The sequence below is a fragment of the Mobula birostris genome, chromosome 20 (assembly GCF_030028105.1).
Source record: "Mobula birostris isolate sMobBir1 chromosome 20, sMobBir1.hap1, whole genome shotgun sequence".
NCBI classification, from domain to species: domain Eukaryota; kingdom Metazoa; phylum Chordata; class Chondrichthyes; order Myliobatiformes; family Myliobatidae; genus Mobula; species Mobula birostris.
Genome location: NC_092389.1, coordinates 9844165 through 9864938, shown reverse-complemented (window position 1 = coordinate 9864938; position 20774 = coordinate 9844165). Strand labels below are relative to the sequence as shown.

The 20774-nt window shown below is 41.1% G+C and overlaps 1 protein-coding gene across 2 annotated transcripts in view; it reads right to left on the bottom strand.

Annotated features, from left to right (window-relative positions):
• sorl1 (sortilin-related receptor, L(DLR class) A repeats containing) overlaps nucleotides 1-20774 on the bottom strand; it is a 244381-nt gene that overhangs the window by 28650 nt on the left and 194957 nt on the right. For both annotated transcript variants that reach the window (XM_072238121.1, XM_072238122.1), the window contains exons 39-44: nucleotides 16676-16758; nucleotides 15941-16037; nucleotides 15084-15268; nucleotides 6057-6176; nucleotides 5014-5178; nucleotides 3978-4152 (exon numbers count right to left, since the gene is read on the bottom strand). In XM_072238121.1, coding sequence (XP_072094222.1) covers nucleotides 3978-4152; nucleotides 5014-5178; nucleotides 6057-6176; nucleotides 15084-15268; nucleotides 15941-16037; nucleotides 16676-16758 — 825 coding nt within the window. The remainder of the gene's footprint in view (nucleotides 1-3977; nucleotides 4153-5013; nucleotides 5179-6056; nucleotides 6177-15083; nucleotides 15269-15940; nucleotides 16038-16675; nucleotides 16759-20774) is intronic.

Genomic DNA, 20774 nt, shown 5'->3' with positions numbered 1-20774 from the left:
AACTAAAATGCCCAGACTACCCAGATGGCACGTGCCATTTTCAAAACAGGCAATAATCCCTGAAACTATTACAATTTTATATAGTGTTCATACAAATCAGAGTTAAAATTAAACAGCTCTTCATTCCAACTAAAGTGTTTGGAAATTAGATCTGATTATAATTATTTAGTCAACAACATTTCAGACCCATTAAACTACTTATTATAGGCACTGACGAAGATAGCCATTTTAGGATTACAGAAGTAGACTGGCAGCAGTTATTACTTTTGCTAGATCCCTAAACACAGAGCAAGGAAAACAAGCCTACTGCACTAGCCATGTCATTCTGGAGCGTCACTCATGATGAACACCAATAAAGACTGTTGAAGTTAAAATAACGCAAAGAAAAATAGTTGATGCAATAATGAAAGAAGGGCAATAATTAGCATTTTTGCAGTTACCAAGGTAAAACAGTAGGTGGCATGGAACAATTGCAAGAGAATTATTATGCAATTTGTTCTGGTTTAATTGATTTAAGGGCTTACTATTCATAAATATTATATGCATTTCAATGCTATTTTTAAAAAAATTTGATTTCTATTTGCTTTTAATTGTTTCTAAAAGTCAGGAAACCAAATAACACCAAGATTGTGCTTGATTTGAGTAGAGGCATCTCACCATTGCCAGAAATTCGCAGCCCACAATCTACCAAGATTCTGTGCTTAGTTCATATAGAAAATATTTACTTACTCAGTCTGGTGGACCTCACAACGATTTTTTTCTAATCCACATTGCCACATGAGAAGGCAAATATTTTTTTACCAAATTTAAATAAGCACTGTTTTCACTTGGATATTAAAAACTATACCAGAATAGTTAGGGAAAGAGACTGCACTATCCTTTTCTGAGTGTCCTTGACCTTGAACAGCCATTAGGATTCATTCTCCTGAAATTCTGACGAGAGGCAAGCTTAGTACAATATTCAAAACTATTGAGTGGGTTTGATACAGTAGATATTTCTGAGGGTAACACACATCAAAGTTGCTGGTGAACGCAGCAGGCCAGGCAGCATCTCTAGGAAGAGGTACAGTCGACGTTTCAGGCCAAGACCCTTCGTCAGGACTAACTGAAGGAAGAGTGAGTAAGAGATTTGAAAGTGGGAGGGGGAGGGGGAGATCCAAAATGATAGGAGAAGACAGGAGGGGGAGGGATGGAGCCAAGAGCTGGACAGGTGATTGGCAAAAGGGGATATGAGAGGATCATGGGACAGGAGGTCCGGGAAGAAAGATGTGGAATTAAAATGTGTGGCCACTGGGAGATCCTGCTTTCTCTGGCGGACAGAGCGTAGAGGTTCAGCAAAGCGGTCTCCCAGTCTGCGTCGGGTCTCGGCAATATATAAAAGGCCACATCGGGAGCACCAGACGCAGTATATCACCCCAGTCGACTATCCCATTCCATTCCCATTCTGACATGTCTATCCACGGCCTCCTCTACTGTAAAGATGAAGCCACACTCAGGTTGGAGGAACAACACCTTATATTCCGTCTGGGTAGCCTCCAACCTGATGGCATGAACGTCGACTTCTCTAACTTCCGCTAGGCCCCACCTCCCCCTCGTACTCCATCTGTTACTTATTTTTATGCACACATTCTTTCTCTCACTCTCCTTTTTCTCCCTCTGTCCCTCTGAATATACCTCTTGCCCATCCTCTGGGTCCCCCCCCCTTGTCTTTCTTCCCGGACCTCCTGTCCCATGATCCTCTCGTATCCCCTTTTGCCTATCACCTGTCCAGCTCTTGGCTCCATCCCTCCCCCTCCTGTCTTCTCCTATCATTTTGGATCTCCCCCTCCCCCTCTCAAATCCCTTACTCACTCTTCCTTCAGTTAGTCCTGACAAAGGGTCTCGGCCTGAAACGTCGACTGCACCTCTTCCTAGAGATGCTGCCTGGCCTGCTGCGTTCACCAGCAAATTTGATGTGTGTTGCTTGAATTTCCAGCATCTGCAGAATTCCTGTTGTTTGTATTTCTGAGGGTATTTCATTCTGGTAGGAGAGTCTTGAACAGAGTCTCAGAGTAGAGAAAGGGCAACTGATACAGAGGAGGAATTCCCCCCCCCCCCCAGAGTAACAAATGTTCAGAATTCTGTCAGAGAGATGGCAATATCAAGTCATTAACACCGACACAGATACATTTCTGCACAAGGAAATTAAGAGCTATAGCAATCAGCTCAGAAAATGGAGTTGATGACAAAGATTGGATAAAAAGCCATCATTTTATTAACTGCCACAGCAGACGTTGTATGGCCTAATCTGCTCTGATATCCTAAACCCTGTAGCAACCTCATTCAAAATCTAATGTCGTGAATATTTGATTTTTTATCATGTACATCTCCAAAAAGATTACTGCACTGCTGCTGAAAAAATGTCTGAATAGTATTTCTGCGTGAATACTACTAATCATGACTTGTTTTAAGACAAAACTGAATGACAACTATTAGAAGCTTCCAAAACACTATGTAGAGTGCAAGTATGTTACAGGAATAATAATTCAGTTTTTTAGCTTTTAATATTTCTCCTTTTGCCAAAAGAATCAAGATACAGCATAATGGTGCAACAGTTAGTTCTGCTCACAACTTCAGGAATCAAGGTTTGACCCTGATCTTTGGTATTGTTTGTGTGGAGCATTAGTGTTCTCTTCACAATGGTGTGATTTTCTGACAGATGCTCCAGTTCCCTTACACCTCCGCTCACTTAGCTTGGTTCCCCAGGTGCTCAACTTTGGAAGAGCTCATGTGATAAGCAGTTCTTTGGAACAAATTTGAACTACCTGTGCATACACCTTGAGGAGATTTTAAAGATAATACAGCAAAACACAAACACAGAACTTAAATGTTTTTGGCAAAATTTCCACCTCAGCCAACAGAATCATAGATATTTTAAGCTAGATCATGCAGACTGTTATTGCTGGCAGTTCCAATCAATGCTCAACTGTTGAAAATTGTGACCCAGACTTCCACATATGCACATCTCCGATTGATAGATTCTGATTCAGCTAGTGCAGTCATGTTGGGATTCCCCAACATCATGCTTAAGAAATCGCCCTCTGATCCTGCTCCAGGTGGGCAGAGTGAGCCAAAGCTACTCATCAACCACTAGTACAGATTTTTCAATGCTTAAATAAACCTGTGTTTACTTGTTTATTTACAACACTTCAAAGTAATTACGTTTTGAATCTGGAAACAGAAACTGTGCTGGCTATACAAATGATTTTGCGTGGCCACTCCGGTGAATGATATTTGTAATCTGTCAAGTAGGGTGCCGCGCACAATTCTGATTTGATGGAGACAGACGTGAAAGAACGGAGGAACATCTGGAGAAACTTCTGAAACGTCTTTTTCGCTGCCGCTGTTACTGTGTGATCCTGAATCTCCGGAGGGGAAGGCCCCGAATCCTCGGCTTTGCTTGTTGCTCAGCAGCTGGGACGGGGTCGAAGCGCTCGGCAGAGATGGTGCTCGGTGCTGAAGGGCTGGTCGGAGGCTCGATGTTTTCGGACAGACTCAGAGTTGGCTGGGGTCGGGTGCTTCCAATGCATCGACAGTTGTCAGTGCCTGGAGGTTTATAGCAGAGGGAGTTTCTCCCTTCTGCCTCCTGCTATCTGGGACTATCGGGAGTCGATCGGGACTTTGAGACTTTTTTTTTTTAACTGTTCCCATGGTCTGTTCTTTATCAAATTATGGTATTGCTTTACACTGCTGTAACTATACATTATAATTATGTGGTCTTGTCAGTGTTGGTCTTTGGTTTGTCCTGTTTTTTTTCTGATATCACTCTGGAGGAACATTGTATCATTACTTAATGCATGCATGCATTTCTAAGTGACAAATCTTATCTAATCTTTCTTCAAGCTTGCAACCTGTTTATTCCCTAGCAGTTAGTAATTACATTCCCTGGTCATATGCACCCTTTTCATAAAGGATTTAAGTCTTACAATTTCGCTCACCTGTGTTAAGAGACACAGTTGCTTCTTTGCTCATATTTAACAGTCTAATGACCACAGTGTACTTTCCACCTGGTTCCAGCTGCTTCACGATATATTCCACTGTGTTGTTCTTTGAGACCACCTTGTAACTTTTTTCAGTTTGACGAATGGAATCTTTTACAAGAATTACATAAGTCTGGGAAACAAACAAATTTGATTAGTGACTAGCACATGTTGTTTCAGTTATTAGAGCAGTAAGAAACTATTTGGCTATAAAATAAAACCCAGAAGAGTCAACCATACATGTTTAAAAAGATGCAAGGCTGGTTATCCACATAGCATTTACAGGAGCACAGAATGAATATAGTTCCTGTTCTGAAGCACAAGTGGCCTGCTGGGAGAGGTGACTAATTGGAGCCAAGAACCATGCAATCCCTTGAGCACCATCAAAATGCCTCTTAATAGTATGCCATTTTTAATACTAATTATCTACACTGTTATGCAAAAGTCCCAAATAAAAACATACTCAGTTATAAGATCACAAGACTATAAGATACAGGTGCAAAATTAGGCCATTTGGCCCATCGAGTATGCTCCACCATTTCATCATGGTTGATCCAATTTTCCTCTCAGACTCAATCTCCTACCTTCTCCTCATATCCCTTCATGCCCTGACCAATCAAGAATCTATCAACATCTGCCTTAAATATACATAAAGATTTGGCCTCCACAGATTAACAAAATGGCACCACCCTTATTTAGCCACCACTTGTGTATCATCCCATCACAGAATTCCCTTCACTCTCTCTTCCTCCTTCCTTCTCTGAACCTTAGAACAAGTTGGCCTAGCTTGTCCTGACTTTGAATGCAAAATCAACAATTTAAAAGATCAGACAGATCCTGTCTAACCAGAATACTTCCAGCATTTTCTACTTTAACAGAGCCTCACTGTTCTTTGCCCACTGGCGTTTATTAAGCCCATAGTGTCTTTTAAAAGGCTGTGATGCATTGGGGATAAAAAATATACAAATTATCTGTAGACAGGGCAAACACTCACTAAGCTTTCATTCAGCAGGTCATATGGAGGCTGCCATTTCAATACAACAAATGTCTTGTCCTCCTTCACAATGTGCAAGCGGCGAGGTGGCAGCCGGTTATCAGGTATCATCTTAACAGCAACATATTCAGATGGTGGCCCCATATATGGGACAACAACACGAACCTGGAAATATATATAGAAAATTAAAAAGTGATCGCAGGTAAAGTGAACCACCTCAAGCTTTCTATAATCACATACATATTTTAAATAAATATTATGCATAAAACTAAACAAGGACAGCTCAGTGATGTCAAATCAATGTCATCTGGCAGTTTGAACAAGGAATACATGTTCAAAACTTGAGACTGCCTCCACATTTCATACCTTTCTTGAAAGGATTGATAAAACTATCAAAAATCCAGTGTTATTGCACTCATTTTATAGGTACAAGTTCAACACCAAAGCATCCAATATAATTCATTCCAGAACACCTGCCCCAATAGTAAAGGTTTCTATAAAACCAACATGTTAAACAGCTGTGAGGGTTTCAGGAAATATAATTAGAAAACTTCTAAGTTCACCTGAATTGGATTGCATTGCTTAACTTTATTTCAAACTGACCACACATTGCATGTGCTGTACATATCATTATTTTTCAAGTGTAAGAATTTTTTTTTATGATTAGGATTCTCCCTCAAGCTACACATTAATCTTACAGTTCACAATCAGCCATCATGCGAGTACTTCTCAAAGAATCCACGTTATACTCTCCAAAATGTTATGATATCCAGGCACCACCAGGAATGACACCTGAAAACCACCAGTCACAAGCATTCGACAATGGTGAAGTAATTTCTCAATGTTTTTCTAACATCCTCATTTGGCAGTCTCATTAGGCTAATCTCTTTGTTAAGTTTGGGTTCAGAAGGAATCAATCCAACTTCAAGTGACAAGATTAAAACTGATCTAGAATTTTAAAAGAACAAATCTATATTATCGTATTTCCATGCAAACAATAACTGACCTTCAGCAGGTAAAAGTACAATAAATGAAATATTTACCAAAAATAGATACTGCTCATCACTGTTCACTATCACCATGAGATGGTTCTTGGATGATTTAACATAATTTGGATTCCGATACAGTTCCAAAAACGATGTGGCAAAGAAAACACCATAAACCTGTTAACAAAGTAAGATTGTTACTGTCAAGTTATTTCTGGACAACCTTAATGTTCCAATGATAACTTGTTATCATTGCGTACAAGAACTAGCAAGAAACTAAATAAAGTATGCTTTATTGTAGCTCAAGTAAAAAGAAATTAATGGTAAATTTGGATTTCCAGAAGGCTCGCCGAGAAAAGATCATGCACAGGAAGCTGGTTAGCAAGGTTAGGGCACATGGAATTAGGAGTATCATACTGACACGTATTGAAATTTGGTTATTGTACAGAGAGCAAAGCATAGGGCTAGTTGCAGCTAGGGGTACTGTAATAGTTAACCCTTCAGTCCCAGCTAATCACTATCTACTGTACATCAATGGATAAATCAATAATGTCGATATAATAACAATAAATAAGACAATATATCAATGACTAAAGATACAAATGTATTTAAGTCTGTTGCCAGTACTAGGTGGGATTGGGAGTACAGAAGATCATGTAAAGAGCCAACAAGGGAATATGAACAAGCTGAGTCAGTGGACAAGAACATGCCAGATAGAATACAACATGAAAAATACATAGTAGTCCATTTTGCTGCACATAAAGGAAAAGCTGCAAATTTGTTAAATGGTGACAGATCGACTAGTGTTCAAAAAGACCTCGGTATCCTTGTACACAAGGTACTGAAAGCCATCATACAGGTGCAGCAGGCACTGAAGACAAATGGTATGCCAGCCTTTATTACATGAGGGTTTGATTACAGGAATATGCAAGACTTAACTACAAATATATATGTTTTTGGTGTTTGTGGCCTTTTTATCCAGAAGAGGATATATTTGACACAAAGGGAGTGAAATCAAAGTACTGTTATATTATTGTCACATATTTTGAGATCCAGTGAAAGAAAAGCTTTTGATTTGAATGCCATCCAGACAGCTCAAAACATATAGTTACACTAAGTAAAAAGAAAACAGAATGCAGAATATAGTGTTAACAGTTAGAGAAAGTGCAGTGTACGTACACAAATAAAGATCAATAGTCACAGCAATGTAGATTCAGAGACTCTGGTAACAGTAGGTTAGAAGCTGTCTGAGTCTGGTGGTTCATGCTCTCGGGCTTTTGCATCTTTCACGCAGTGGGAGAGGGGAGATGAGAGAATGTTAGAGTGAGCAGGGTCTTTCATTATGATGGCTGCTTTCCCAAGGCAGTGGGAAGTATAAATGGAATCCATGGAGGGAAGATTGGTTTGCATGGTAGACTGGGTTGTCAACTCGCTGCAATTTCTTGCGGTCCTAAAATGCTTCCAGCAGTTCATGAGAGTGTCCAGGGATAGCTGTTTTGCTGTGTGAAGATATTGAGTAGACTAGGACAGGAAAAAAGACCATAAGACAAAGACAAAGGAGAAGTCGGCCATTCGGCCCATCAAATCTGCTCCGCCATTTTATCATGAGCTGATCCATTCTCCCATTTAGTCCCACTCCCCTGCCTTCTCACCATAACCTTTGATGCCCTGGCTACTCAGATACCTATCAATCTCTGCCTTAAATACACCCAGTGACTTGGCCTCCACTGCCACCCGTGGCAACAAATTCCACAGATTCACCACCCTCTGGCTAAAAAAATTTCTTCGCATCTTTGTTCTGAATGGGCGCCCTTCAATCCTTAAGTCATGCCCTCTCGTACTAGACTCCCCCATCATGGGAAACAACTTTGCCACATCCACTCTGTCCATGTCTTTCAACATTCGAAATGTTTCTATGAGGTCTTCCCTCATTCTTCTAAACTCCAAGGAATACAGTCCAAGAGCGGACAAACGTTCCTCGTATGTTAACCCTCTCATTCCCAGAATCATTCTAGTGAATCTTCTCTGAACCCTCTCCAACGTCAGCACGTCCTTTCTTAAATAAGGAGACCAAAACTGCCCACAGTACTCCAAGTGAGGTCTTACCAGCACCTTATAGAGCCTCAACATCACATCCCTGCTCCTATACTCTATTCCTCTAGAAATGAATGCCAACATTGCATTCGCCTTCTTCACTACTGACTCAAAAAAGGACTGGAGTACCAGTCGTGAAGACTGCAAGGGTACAATCGAGGGAGGAAGATGAACATAGAACTGCTTCGAATCTGTGCAATGACCATATTCAGGGATTCATCTTCAGATTTGTATGTATATGGCAGTCCTCACTGACTTCATCAAGTCGTGCATGGAGGAGTACGTGCCTTCAAGAACATATCAGACATATCCAAGCCAGAAATCCTGGATGAATCAGGAAATATTCACTCTGTTGAGGGCCAGATCTGTACTGTTCAAGACCGGCATCCAGAACCCACCAAGACAAGCTGTGACCTACAGAAGGCCGCTGCAAGAGTGAAAAGGCAATTCCTTGTGAATGGATGCACAATAGCTGTGCCAAAATTTGCATGCCATTATTTCCAATAAGGTGAAACCTAACAGCATAAATGGATGTGATGCCTCACTCCCTGATGATGAGCTCAACACTTTTCATTCACACTTTAAAAAGGGAGAATAAAGACTACATCAGTGCAAATCCCCACAGCACCTGGCAACCCTGTGATCTATCTTGGAGGCCGACATCAGAACATCTTTCAAGAGGGTGAACCTTTGCAAGGCCCCAATGGCATTCCTGGCAGGGTACTGAAAATCTGTGCAAACCAACTGGATGGAATGCTCAAGGACATCTTCAACCTCACACTGCTGTAGTCAGAGGTTCCCAGCTGCTTTAAAAGATCATCAATCATACGGTGCCCAAGAAAAACAGAGTGAGCTGCCTCAAAGACTACCACCCAATAGCACTCATATCTACTGTGATGAGGTGCCTTGAGACGTTGGTCGTGGTTAAAATCAACTCCTGACCAAAGACCTAGACCCGCTGCTATTTACCTTCTGCCACAAAAGTGGATGCAATTTCATTGGCTCTCCACTCAGCCTTGAACTACCTAAACAACAGCAATACCCATGACAGGCTGCTGTTTATTGACTACATCTCAGCATTCAATACCATCAGCCCCCTAGTATTAACCAACAAGATTCAAAGCTTCGTTCTCTGTACCTCCCCATGGAAATAGATCTTTGACTTTCTCATCAGGACATCACAGCCAGAGTGAAACGGAAAGAACATTTCCTCCTCAGTGGCACTAGGCACACCTGAAAGAAGCACATTTAGCCCACTGCTGTACACTCTATGCTCATGACTGTGTGGCTAGGCACAGCTCAAATGCCATCGATAAATGCGCGGATGACACCATTGTTGGTAGAATCTCAAATGGTGATGAGCAGGCACACAGGAGTGGGTCAGATTGACCGGTTAAGTAGTGTCGCAACAACATCTTTGCACTCAATGTCAGTAAGACCAAAAAATTGATTGTGGACTTCAGAAAGGGGAAGTCAGGAGAACACACACAAGTCATCATTGAGGGTTCACCAGTGGAAAGGAGATCAGCTTGAAGTCCCTGGGTGTCAAGATCTGAGGATCTATCCTGGGCCCAACATATTGATATAATCATGAAGGCAGGCAGGCTAGCTGTTACATTTCATTAACAGTTGAGGAGATTTGGTATTCACAGACTCGAGCAAATTTCTACAGATGTACCATGGAGAGCCTGCTGACTGGTTGCATCACTGCTTGCTATGGAAGTTCTAATGCACAGGATTGAAAGAGGCTGCAGAGGGTTGTAGACTAAACAGCTCCCTCATAAGCATAAGCCTCCCCACCATTGATGACATCTTCAAAAAGCGCTGCCGCAAGAAGCAGTATCCATCATTAAGGAAATTCGTCAACTAGGTCATGCCCCCTTCTCGTTATTACTGTCAGAGAGGTGATACAGGAGCTTAAAGATGCATACTGAACATTTTAGAAACCAATTTGCCCCCACCCAAATCGAATTTCTGAACAGTTCATGAATCCACAAATACCACTACCTTATTCCACTTTTGCAGTATTTATTATAGTAACTCAATAGTAATAGTGTGTCTTGTACTGTACTGCTGCCACAAATCAAAAAAATTTCATGACATATGTCAGCAATAATAAATCCAATTCTGTTTCCTTTTGTTCATCACAACTTAAAAATTCTCACAGGTTACATGCAAAACAATGTTTACTCTGATGGAGGAATCTAGGATGAGAGAGAGAAGAAATTTCTTCACATGAATGGTAGTGAACATTTCTTCAAGACAACTGTGGAAGCTCAGTCAATAATTTTCAATTGAAACGAAGAATTAAGGGAATCAAGGAATGCAGAAATATTGCTGGAAAATGGCACTACGATGGAAGATCACCTGTGATCTTGAATGGTGAGCAGGATCAAAGGTTACAATGCCTCCACCTAGTTATTCTAATCACAAGTGTAGACAAAATGACAATGTCTCTTCACTTAGTTACTTTATTAAAGGTTTAGCCTACAGATAAGTGTAATTTAAACAATGACCAGAAGTTTTAGCTTTATTGATAGGAAAACAATCTGCATTTATCTGCACTATACTACATTGAACTGTCAGTGGCCAAGTCAAAGGTGGTGATGAATCAGCATACAGGAGGGAGAATGAAAATTTGGCTGAGTGGTGCCACAACAACAACCTCTCACTCAATGCCAGCTAGACTGAGGAGGTGATTATTGACTTCAAGAGTAAGAAACCCAGGGTCCATCAGCCAGTTCTCATTTGGTGGGGGGGGGGGGGGGGGAGAGAGAAAGAGAGGAGAGAAGAGAAGAAATCAGATGTGGAGAGGGTCAGCAACTTTAAATTCCCTTGTGTTATCATTTCAGAGGATCTGTCCTGGGTCCAGCACTCAGGTGCCAGTACAAAGAAAGCACAGCAGTGCTTCTACTTCCTTGGAAGTTTGCAAAAATTTGGCATGTCATCTATAGAAGTTTGTCAAAGTTTTAGATGTGTGGTGGAGAGAATATTGACTGGTTATGGTGTCACGTACCCCGTGATGAGAATAAAGAACCAGCAGAAATAGAAACCACTTTGGAGTCTAGCATTGCTAATAACTAATAATATTTATTAATAACTACGCAATACAGTAAACTAAGTGAAGGTAAATCAAACAAGTTAGCAAGAATTATATATATATAAGTAAATCAGTGTGGAAAAATATGAATGAAAAACCACACTTCTTTAAGTCTACGGGTACAATAGATACAGTGTTACGATGTTGTGTAAAGTTCAGTTCAGTTCTTGGTATTTAGTTGAATAGCAATGGAGAGAGAGTTGAGTCTTCAGGTGAGCTGTTGCCGTCAATCTTCTCGTCATCCTCCGAAATCCTTCACAAGTCACCGACTGTGACTTAACAACAAAGGGGACTGTACTTCAGTGTGGTTGAGCTGTCTACCCAGGCCAGGGTCAGACACATGGACAACTCCCCACCGGTCTTGCCTTTGAACTTTCACTGGCAGAGCAATTAGATCGATCCGCCTGATCGATCCTCCAAAACCACTCAGTGTCCTGATCATGTGTTTGAGGTCTGTATCATCTGACCTCTATTTATCTCACCAGGCTAAGCATCACCTGTCATTCAAAGAGTCCCTCTTTCCTTTGTCTGTAAAGGAATGCGAGCAGGCAACAAGTCCTTGGAAGTAACATTAATAATGTCCTGTCGGTCACCATAGCAACCTTCGAGCTGCTCAGTGTTATCTCCAAAGTAAAACTCCAAAGTTACCTCCCGTGACAGTCCAACCGTCAATCTTCGTCTCTTTCTCTTCTCAAAACAAACCATCAATGATAAATGACCCTCTCTGTCTCTCTTCAAACAGTTAATAGGGGCAATCTTGGATCCCCTCACAATGGAAATACCAATGCCAAGGGTCCTAATACCCTTGTATAGAAAAAGCCTTAAGAAGTAATGGATGCGGCCCAGTCCATCACGGATAAAACCCTCCCCACCATTGAGCACATCTACAGAGTGCTGTTGCAGAAAAGCAGTAATCATCATCAAGGACCCCCACCATCCAAGCCATGCTCTCTTCTCACTTCTGCCATCAGGAAGGTACAGGTGCATCAGGACTTGCACCGCCAGGTTCTGGAACAGTTATAAACCCTCAACCATCAGGCTTTTGAACCAAGGGGGAAATCTTCACTCACCCCATCACTGAATTGTTCCCACAACCTATGAACTCACTTTCAAGAACTTTTCATCTCAGGTTCTTGACATTTATTGCTTAATTTTTCTTTGTTTTCCTCTATTTTTGAATTTGTACTCTTTGATAAATAAATTTACTTTTAACTTTGAAATTAATACTGAAGTTTGACATTCACACGAGAGTTAAAGCTGGAAATCTGCTAAATGATGTCAGCTATAACCACCTTCGCCACAAGTTTTGCTTTTGTAGTTGTTACAAAACCAAGTAATAGAATGTAGTGTTTTAATTTTCACTATGACCTTTCATGTTAATATTTTTAAAATAAGACAGAATACTGGAGTTTGCTAAATATTCTGAAATTGAGATATTAAGTGTACCAAGCTAAAATTATTAAGCTAACATTCTAGTCTTGGTAAATAAATTTTATAAATGTGTATTGTTTACGCTTCCCCCTATTCTATGATAAAAAGGATGATTTTTTTAAGATTATAAATGAAAAGCTTTTCACAAAATTTGACATTTGAGCTTCTATCTTAATCCTACATATATAAATTATCTATCTATTGCAAAAACAAGACTAATTCTGCTTCTTTTGACCTTGAATGAATAAGGCTGGTGAATTAAAAACAGGAAACAAAGAAATGGCAGAAATGTGAAAAATGAAAGAACTTGTGAATATCCCAATCTTAAGGACACATGTATTAAGAAACTCATAAGGTTAAAGGCAGACAGATCTTGAGTGCAGGACCAATATACTGCACTCAAGATTTTTAAAGGATGGGAGGGCAGCAGAGGATTAGAAAACAACCTCATTTCAAATGTAGGAAGAGATAAGGTGGGGGACTATAAGCCACTTAGTTTAACACCTATTGCTGGAAAGATGCTAGAGTTGATAATCAAAGAGGAGACAACTAAGAGGATACATCAATACACTTGCGCGTTGATGCAAATATATAATTAGCCAATCGTGTAGCAGCAACTCAATGCATGATAGCATGCAGACATGGCAAGAGGTTCAGTAGTTGTTCAGAAATGTGATCTAAGTGACTTTGACCATGGAATAATTGTTGGTGCCAGATGGGGTGGTTTGAGGATCTCAGAAACTGATCTCCTGGGATTTCCGCCCCCCACACAACAGTCTCTAGAATTTACAGAGAACTGCGTGAAAAAAAAACCAAATCCAGTAAACAGCAGTTCTGTGGGCAAAAACACCTTGTTAATGAGAGGTCAGAGGAGAATAGTCAAACTGGTTCAAACTGATAGGAAGGCAATAGTAGCTCAAATAACTATGCATTACAACAGTAGCATGCAAAAGGGCATCTCTGAACGAACAACGTGTCAAGCCTTGAAGTGGATGGACTACAGCAGCAGAAAACCACAATCAGAAATACACTCAGTGGCTACATTATTAGGTACAGGAGATACTCAAATCCAGTCGACAAGGATAATGAAAGGTAACTTGTATTCGACAAATCTATTTGAATCTTTTGAGGATGGGAATCGGGAGAGTTGATAGAGAACCTGTAGATTTAGTACATTTAAAGGCATTTGACAGTGTCATATAAACTACTGTGCATAAATTAAGAGCACATAGCATTGGAGGAAGTGTGTTAGCAAGGATTGCAAACCTGCTGTCACAGAAAACAGAATTAGGACAAATGATTTTTTCCAATGCAATTGACTGATACTTTCACAGACTATTTTGTGGCAGCCCGCACACGCGGGACTCAAACCACCATCGGGAGCCGCGGGCAGACACGCGGTAGCGCGTTTGGAACTATCTGCTCAGGGCGGACCTTCCGGGGACAGTCTGACGTCACGTCCGCCCCGCGGGTTGCAAGGGCCCATGGGAGGGGAGATTTAAGCCCACGATTTTGAATCAGTAAAGGCATTCTAAGTTCAGCTCTCTCTGCCTCCATGTGTTTCTTTAGTAGCCACAGCACCAATAAGCAGGCACTCTAGAGCATAATCTGTCCTTTGAACAGATTTCACATGGTCAAAGGCAAACACTATCCCATTTCCTCTACTATAAAACATAATGACAGTAAGGCTGCTAATTGCCATGTTTCGCGGGTCAAAAGAAATGAGAAAGTGTAAAATAAGTATCAGTGTCTACAGAGAAGAACATAAAAGATAGTTCTCATTTTGGGCAATTATTGTTGGAGAGTGCATGTGGAATTAGTTCTGAACAGCATAAAACTCAACTGTTGCAAATCTATGTTCGAAAAAGGGGAAGGAGGGGAATCAAAGGGAGGGAATGAGAAAGTGAGAAAAGAAAGGCTGAGAAGGTAACCAGAATGGGGAATGGAAAAAAAGAGAAAGGGAGAGGGAGAAAAAATTTCTGGAAGTTAGAGGAATTAGTTACAGTTCATGCTATCAGGCTGGAGGTTAACCAGACAGAATACGAGGTATCGTTCCTCCAAGCTGAGTTGGCCTTGTCAAGGCAGTAGAGGTGCCATCCTATCCCTTCTCACACCTCTTTATGCTGGCTTCTTCCCCAACATTTCTGTCCTGCTGAAGGGCCTTGGCCTAAAATGTCAACCGTTTATTCCCCTCCATAGATGCTGTCTAACTTGCCGAGTTCCTCCAGCACTTTGTGTCTCTTACAGAGGAATAACAGTTTGCTCCAATAATTACATATATGGAAGATATTTTTCTGGACTCAGCATTTATTAAGCAGAGATTGTCTTCTGTATGATTTCAGAGAAGAATGTGATAAAGCATGCCATGTTGTTTCTTATCCAGCAACCATGGAAACTCTATCAAAAGGTCAATAAATACAATAGCTAACTGTTCTGCCTAGAATACACAGGCCACTTACCACATTAGTTGGGCCCCTCCAACTGCAGTCCACAGCAGTCTGATTGATTGGTACTGCTTGAAGTTTAGGAGCAGCTGGCATCATTCCATTCGTTTTAGCATGTGTAATACATACTGGGCTATCTCCTTTCTGTGTTTTAGCCCATGTTGAAAACTCATAATCTGTTCCAGCAGTTAAATTGACAACTGTATAATAAAAATTATGAATCCATTGATACAATCAGAAAGACCAGACATTGTTCCAAGCAGCAGCTAGCGCACAAAATAAAATTTTTGAAATATAAAATTTTGCTGTGCAGATTTTTAGAAAATATTGATAAATGTGATTACAGCTACACCTTTGACATTTGTAGATGTTAAGATTTTTTAAAAATTTGTGATCAGAATGTGACCAAGTCATAGTAGCATGAGGACAACTTACAATATCTTTCTCATAGTAGATTTTAAGTTGTATCTTAAAAGAAAGATGGAAAGACAAGAAATCCAAGAGCAAATTTTACAGTTTACTATTCAGATATTTGCAGGTGTTACTGATTACTGTAAATTGAAGGAAACCAAGTGCACAAGTTAGCCTGAGTAGCTTTTGGGCCAAGGACTGGAACAAAAAAAAAGTTGAGGCAAGCCTCCCTCTCACAGACAGAAGAGAGTGCATATGCATGCCAGAAAGTTTGCATACGATACTTATTTTAAGGAAGTCTGTTGATGTCCAAGCCAAAATATATGCAATAAGCAATATAATGGAGGTCTCACAAGTCGATTGATTAGACTTTAAAAAAATTCATTGATGGATTTTGTGAGAAGTCATTTGTATTTGTATGACTTCATTATCTGCATCTGCAAATCCATACTGGTACATACCAGATAAAGTAGTCTTTCTTCCATCAAGAGTCAATGTTTTCTTTTCTTTTATATGGGTATCAAACACCCACGACACATCCACCACATAACTGACCACCTGAAAAAAAATATGGTGAAAAAATTTAGGCACCTTCCACCGAAGTTCATAAATTTGCCCTGAAATGACAAAGATTAAGAGTATTTTGTAAATTTCTTTTCCAATGCTACACTAAAATATACAGCAGTCTTCTGACTAGTACAATTATCCAGAACAATAAGCTAACTTATAGGTTCCCTTCCAGTCTACATCTCGGATTTTTTGTCTTCCACTTGATTATCCTCCCATTAGATTCGAACTAAATTTTGGATTGTCTAATCAAATAATGGGTAGTGTGCCCATGTACCGCTCACTTTTCCCACTTACCTCCAGAAAGTGTCCTGGTTGTTAGTTCCTACGTCATACTAATAGACTAGTCTAAAACATACTAAATCTGAATTTGCATATTACCACCACCTATCAAATTAAAGGACATTTGCATACTGCAGTTTTATCTGTATGCCTTGTACACACTATGTAAATGACAGGAACATCTAAACTGAACAGCATGGTTACTGTTTTAGCACCAAGTGACAGTTGACAAAATTTACCTTTCTGATATACAACTTCATATTGTTCAGTGCAATTATCAAAGAGTTTGTAAAGCTACGCAATCTTAATAAAGGCATTTATTAACATTTGTTATATATAAAATGTACCTTAAACTTAACATCTAACTGTAGCTCCAGGATAACCATGTCTTCCTTTGAACTTATAACTTGAACAGTTGGTGGTGGAATAGCTATTACGAAGAAAATGCAAAAACAAAAATCAACATTTATGCAAACAATTGTACACAGCTGCATGTCATACTACTCGTTCATTATTTGACACTTAAATTCATCAGCCACTGAACTGTTACGTTGTCTATCAAATCTGAGCTATTATAAAGATTCAAATTTTAATTGTAGTCTCTGTATCTTTAACAGTTTATGGCACTCCACAGTTTAGATGTTAACTCCAATCTAGATTGCGGGCAATTTTACTTTTTCTTATGAACAAATAGAAAATGGAACAGTATAGCATAAGAACAGGCAATTCAGCTCACAATATTTGAAGAGATTTGGCATGTCAACAAACACACTCAAAAACTTCTATGATTGTACTGTGGACAGCATTCTGAGAGACTGCATCACTGTCTGGTATGGGGGGGCTACTACACAGGATTGAAAGAAGCTGCAGAGGATTGTAAATCTAGTCAGCTCCATCTTGGGTACTAGGCTACAAAGTACCCAGGACATCTTCAGGGAGCGGTGTCGGAGAAAGGCAGTGTCTATTATTAAGGACCCCCAGCACCCAGGGCATACCCTCTTATTGTTACCATCAGGTAGGAGGTACAGAAGCCTGAAGGCACACACTCCGCGATTCAGGAACAGCTTCTTCCCCTCTGCCATCTGACTCCTAAATGGACATTGATCCCATGAACACGACCTCACTTTTTAAAAAAATATACAGCATTTCTGATTTTTGCACTTTTAAAATCTATTCAATGTACATATACTGTAAATGATTTACTTATTTATTATTTTTATTTTATTTTTTTTCCTCTCTTCTACATTATGTACTAGCCAACGGGGTGACCCGTTGGGGCACCCTTTGAGAGAAGGGTAGTGCAGTCTGATGTGACCAGAATGAACATTAAATTTTCCTGAATGCTATTGGTATCGCTTTGCTTTGGAAACTGAAGTAGAAAACCTCAGTTTATTAAAGAAGAACAACGCGTAGCAAAGCAAATATAGCTCCTCCTCATTTAATGAAGGAAACTTTTGATGGCATCATTTCTGGTTTATCTGCCATCCAGGACATCTCAAATGTCCTCTTTCTTTAAGGATCATGGTTTCCCTTCTGCCGTCATCAATGATGCCCTCACCCGCATCTCCTCCAATTCCCGCACTCCGGCACTCACCCCATCCTTCTGTCACCACAACAGGGACAGAGCTCCCCTTGTCCTCACCTACCACCCCACCAGCCTCCAGATCCAGCACATTATCCTCCGCAACTTCCGCCACCTTCAACAGGACCCCACCACTAAGCAAATCTTTCCCCCTACACCCCTCTCCGCCTTCCGCAGGGATCAGTCCCTCCACGACTCCCTGGTCTTTCCCCACGGATCTCCCACCAGGCACTTATCCCTGTAAGCGTGAGTGCTACACCTGTCCCTACACATCCTTTCTTGCCACCATTCAGGGCCCCAAACAGTCCTTCCAGGTGAGGCAACACTTCACTTGTGAGTCTGTTGGGGTCATCTATTGCATCCAGTTCTCCTGGTGCGGCCTCCTCTCCATCGGTGAAACCCGACGCAGACTGGGGGACTGCTTCATCAAGCGCCTCCGCTCCATCTGCCACAACAGACAGGATCTCCCGGTTGCCACTCACTTCAACTCCGCTTCACATTCAGATTCAGATATGTCCATACACGGCCTCCTCTACTGCCAGGCTGAGGCTAAGCTGAGGAGGTTGGAGGAGCAACACCTCATATACCATCTGGGTAGTCTCCAGCCCCTGGGCACGAACATTGAATTCTCCAGCTTCTGGTAATTCCCTCCCCCTCCCTTCCCCCATCCCAGTTTCACTCTGCCCACCGCCCCCCCCCAGCTGCCTATCACCTCCCTCATGGTTCCACCCATTGTGCTTTCCCTTATTCCTTCTTCACCTTTCCTGCCTATCCCCTCCCTGCTTCCCCTCTCCCACCCCTTTATCTTTCCCCTTACTGGTTTTTCACCTGGAACCTACCAGCCTTCTCCTTCCCACCCTCCCCCCACCTCCTTTACAGGGCCTCTGTCTCCCCCCTCTTCAGTCCTGACGAAGGGTTCCGGCCCGAAACCTTGACTGATCATTTCCACAGATGCTGCCTGACCTGCTCAGTTCCTCCAGCGTGTTGTGAGTGCTGCTCTGCCATCCTTGTGCCTCTTGTTGTCATTCTGGAGACATGCAGCCCTTTCATCCCCCGTCTCTTCATCTCTTCTGCTGTTCGTTGTTTGTATCTGATCCTGGAGACGTGCATGCCTTTCCTCCTCTGTCTCTTCTTCTCTCATCCTTTTTTGTCCTGACTCTCTGATTCTGGAGTCCTGCGGCCCTGGCCTCATCTGATTCTTGTTCCCTCCCTCTCCTTGCCGCTTCCCGATGACGTTTGGCGTCATCTCTTGACCATGTCCCCCTTCCCTTTCCATGTAGCATAATTGGCTGACCATTTTTTTTTTAACCTTAATGCTGAATAGAAGATACGAAGCAGTAACACCAGAGGATGCTGATTATTCTAGATGATGTGGTTGGCGCTCTCCTAAATGGACGTGATATAGTCACCGCTGTCTTTTGACTACAGCAAAGGGTTTTATGGGTGTCTCGAAGTACATCATTACAATAAGATTTAATCATCTCTTATTGATGGGTGGCAGTTAGATCTGTCCCAATCCTGCACATGCTGATGGCGATTAGCAGAATGTGACCCCTCGAAATAGAGCTGCCCTGCCCTTTTGCTCCGGTAGGTGTCGCTGCTGAGACTGGCCATGCGCATGCGTCAGGCTGTCGCGTCCCGATTTCCATGATGGCCGATCGGGTCTCGGGTTAAAAGGGAGCCTGTTTATTTTGGTGAATGAGCAATTTTATACGAATATATAACCCTGAACTTTGCCTGCATTCTGTAAGTTAGCGCATTTTAATTTGATTTAGCCAAAAAAAGTGCCGCTGTAATGCACCGTTTGTGCTAATTGGAGGTCACAAACAAACAGAGCATAAGAGTTTTAGTAGTATATGTATTGCATTGAACTGCTGCTGCTAAGTTAACAAATTTCACGTCATATGCTGGTGATAATAAACCTGATTCTGATTATGCTATCAATTTAAGCTAATTCCATCTGCCACATATGGTCCATTCCTGTCCGCCCATGTACCTATCTAAATGCTTCTTAAAAACTGCCAGCGTATCTGCTTTGACTAGTTCCTTCACCAGGAAGCACATTCCAAGCATCAACCAATCTTGCTGTGATAAAGACTTCGTCTTGCTCACCACCTTCAAATTTTCCCCCTCTTATCTTAAAGCTAGGCCCTCTTGTATTTGGCATAGGGAAACAACTGTAATTAAGTACCCAGCCTATATATAATTGTATATATTTCCATTAGGTTGCCCCCTCAACCTCTGACATTGCAGAGAAAACAATTCAAGTTTGTCCATCCTACATGCTAAATTCCAGTAAATGTCTTCTGCACCAAGTGTATCCTTACTGTAAAGTGACTACCTGAAGTGTACATGATTACTCAAATGGAGCCTAACCAAAATTTTATACAGCTGTAGTAAATGCTGAATTAAAAGCAGCTCATTTTGATTTCAATATGGTCATTAGGGTAAATGAATATGGCAAAGAGACAAGAAAAGCAGGGAATCACTCCTCTAAGAAGCGATAAGGTACATTGAAGCCTGACGAATGGGGAGAGTGCCATCGGGTACCTGCAGTCTATAGAAATGGGACTAGCAGTCCAGATTTATGTGGTTGACCCTTTTTAGAACTACCAATAAGGCTCTTAATGAAATGAGTACTTTTCAGTGCTAGGGGCTGAGACCCCAAAAATATATTCAACTTCTTTCACATACAGGAATAATCTTATGCCTATTAATATAACTAAAATATTGAAAATAATTAAAAATGATATTGAAATGTTAGCAGGAACTATAATGCATCATATAATTTATTTCCTATGTTAAGCTGTCTATTCTCAAAGATAAAGTCAAAAATAAATAGCAACATTTTGTAATAGTTGTCA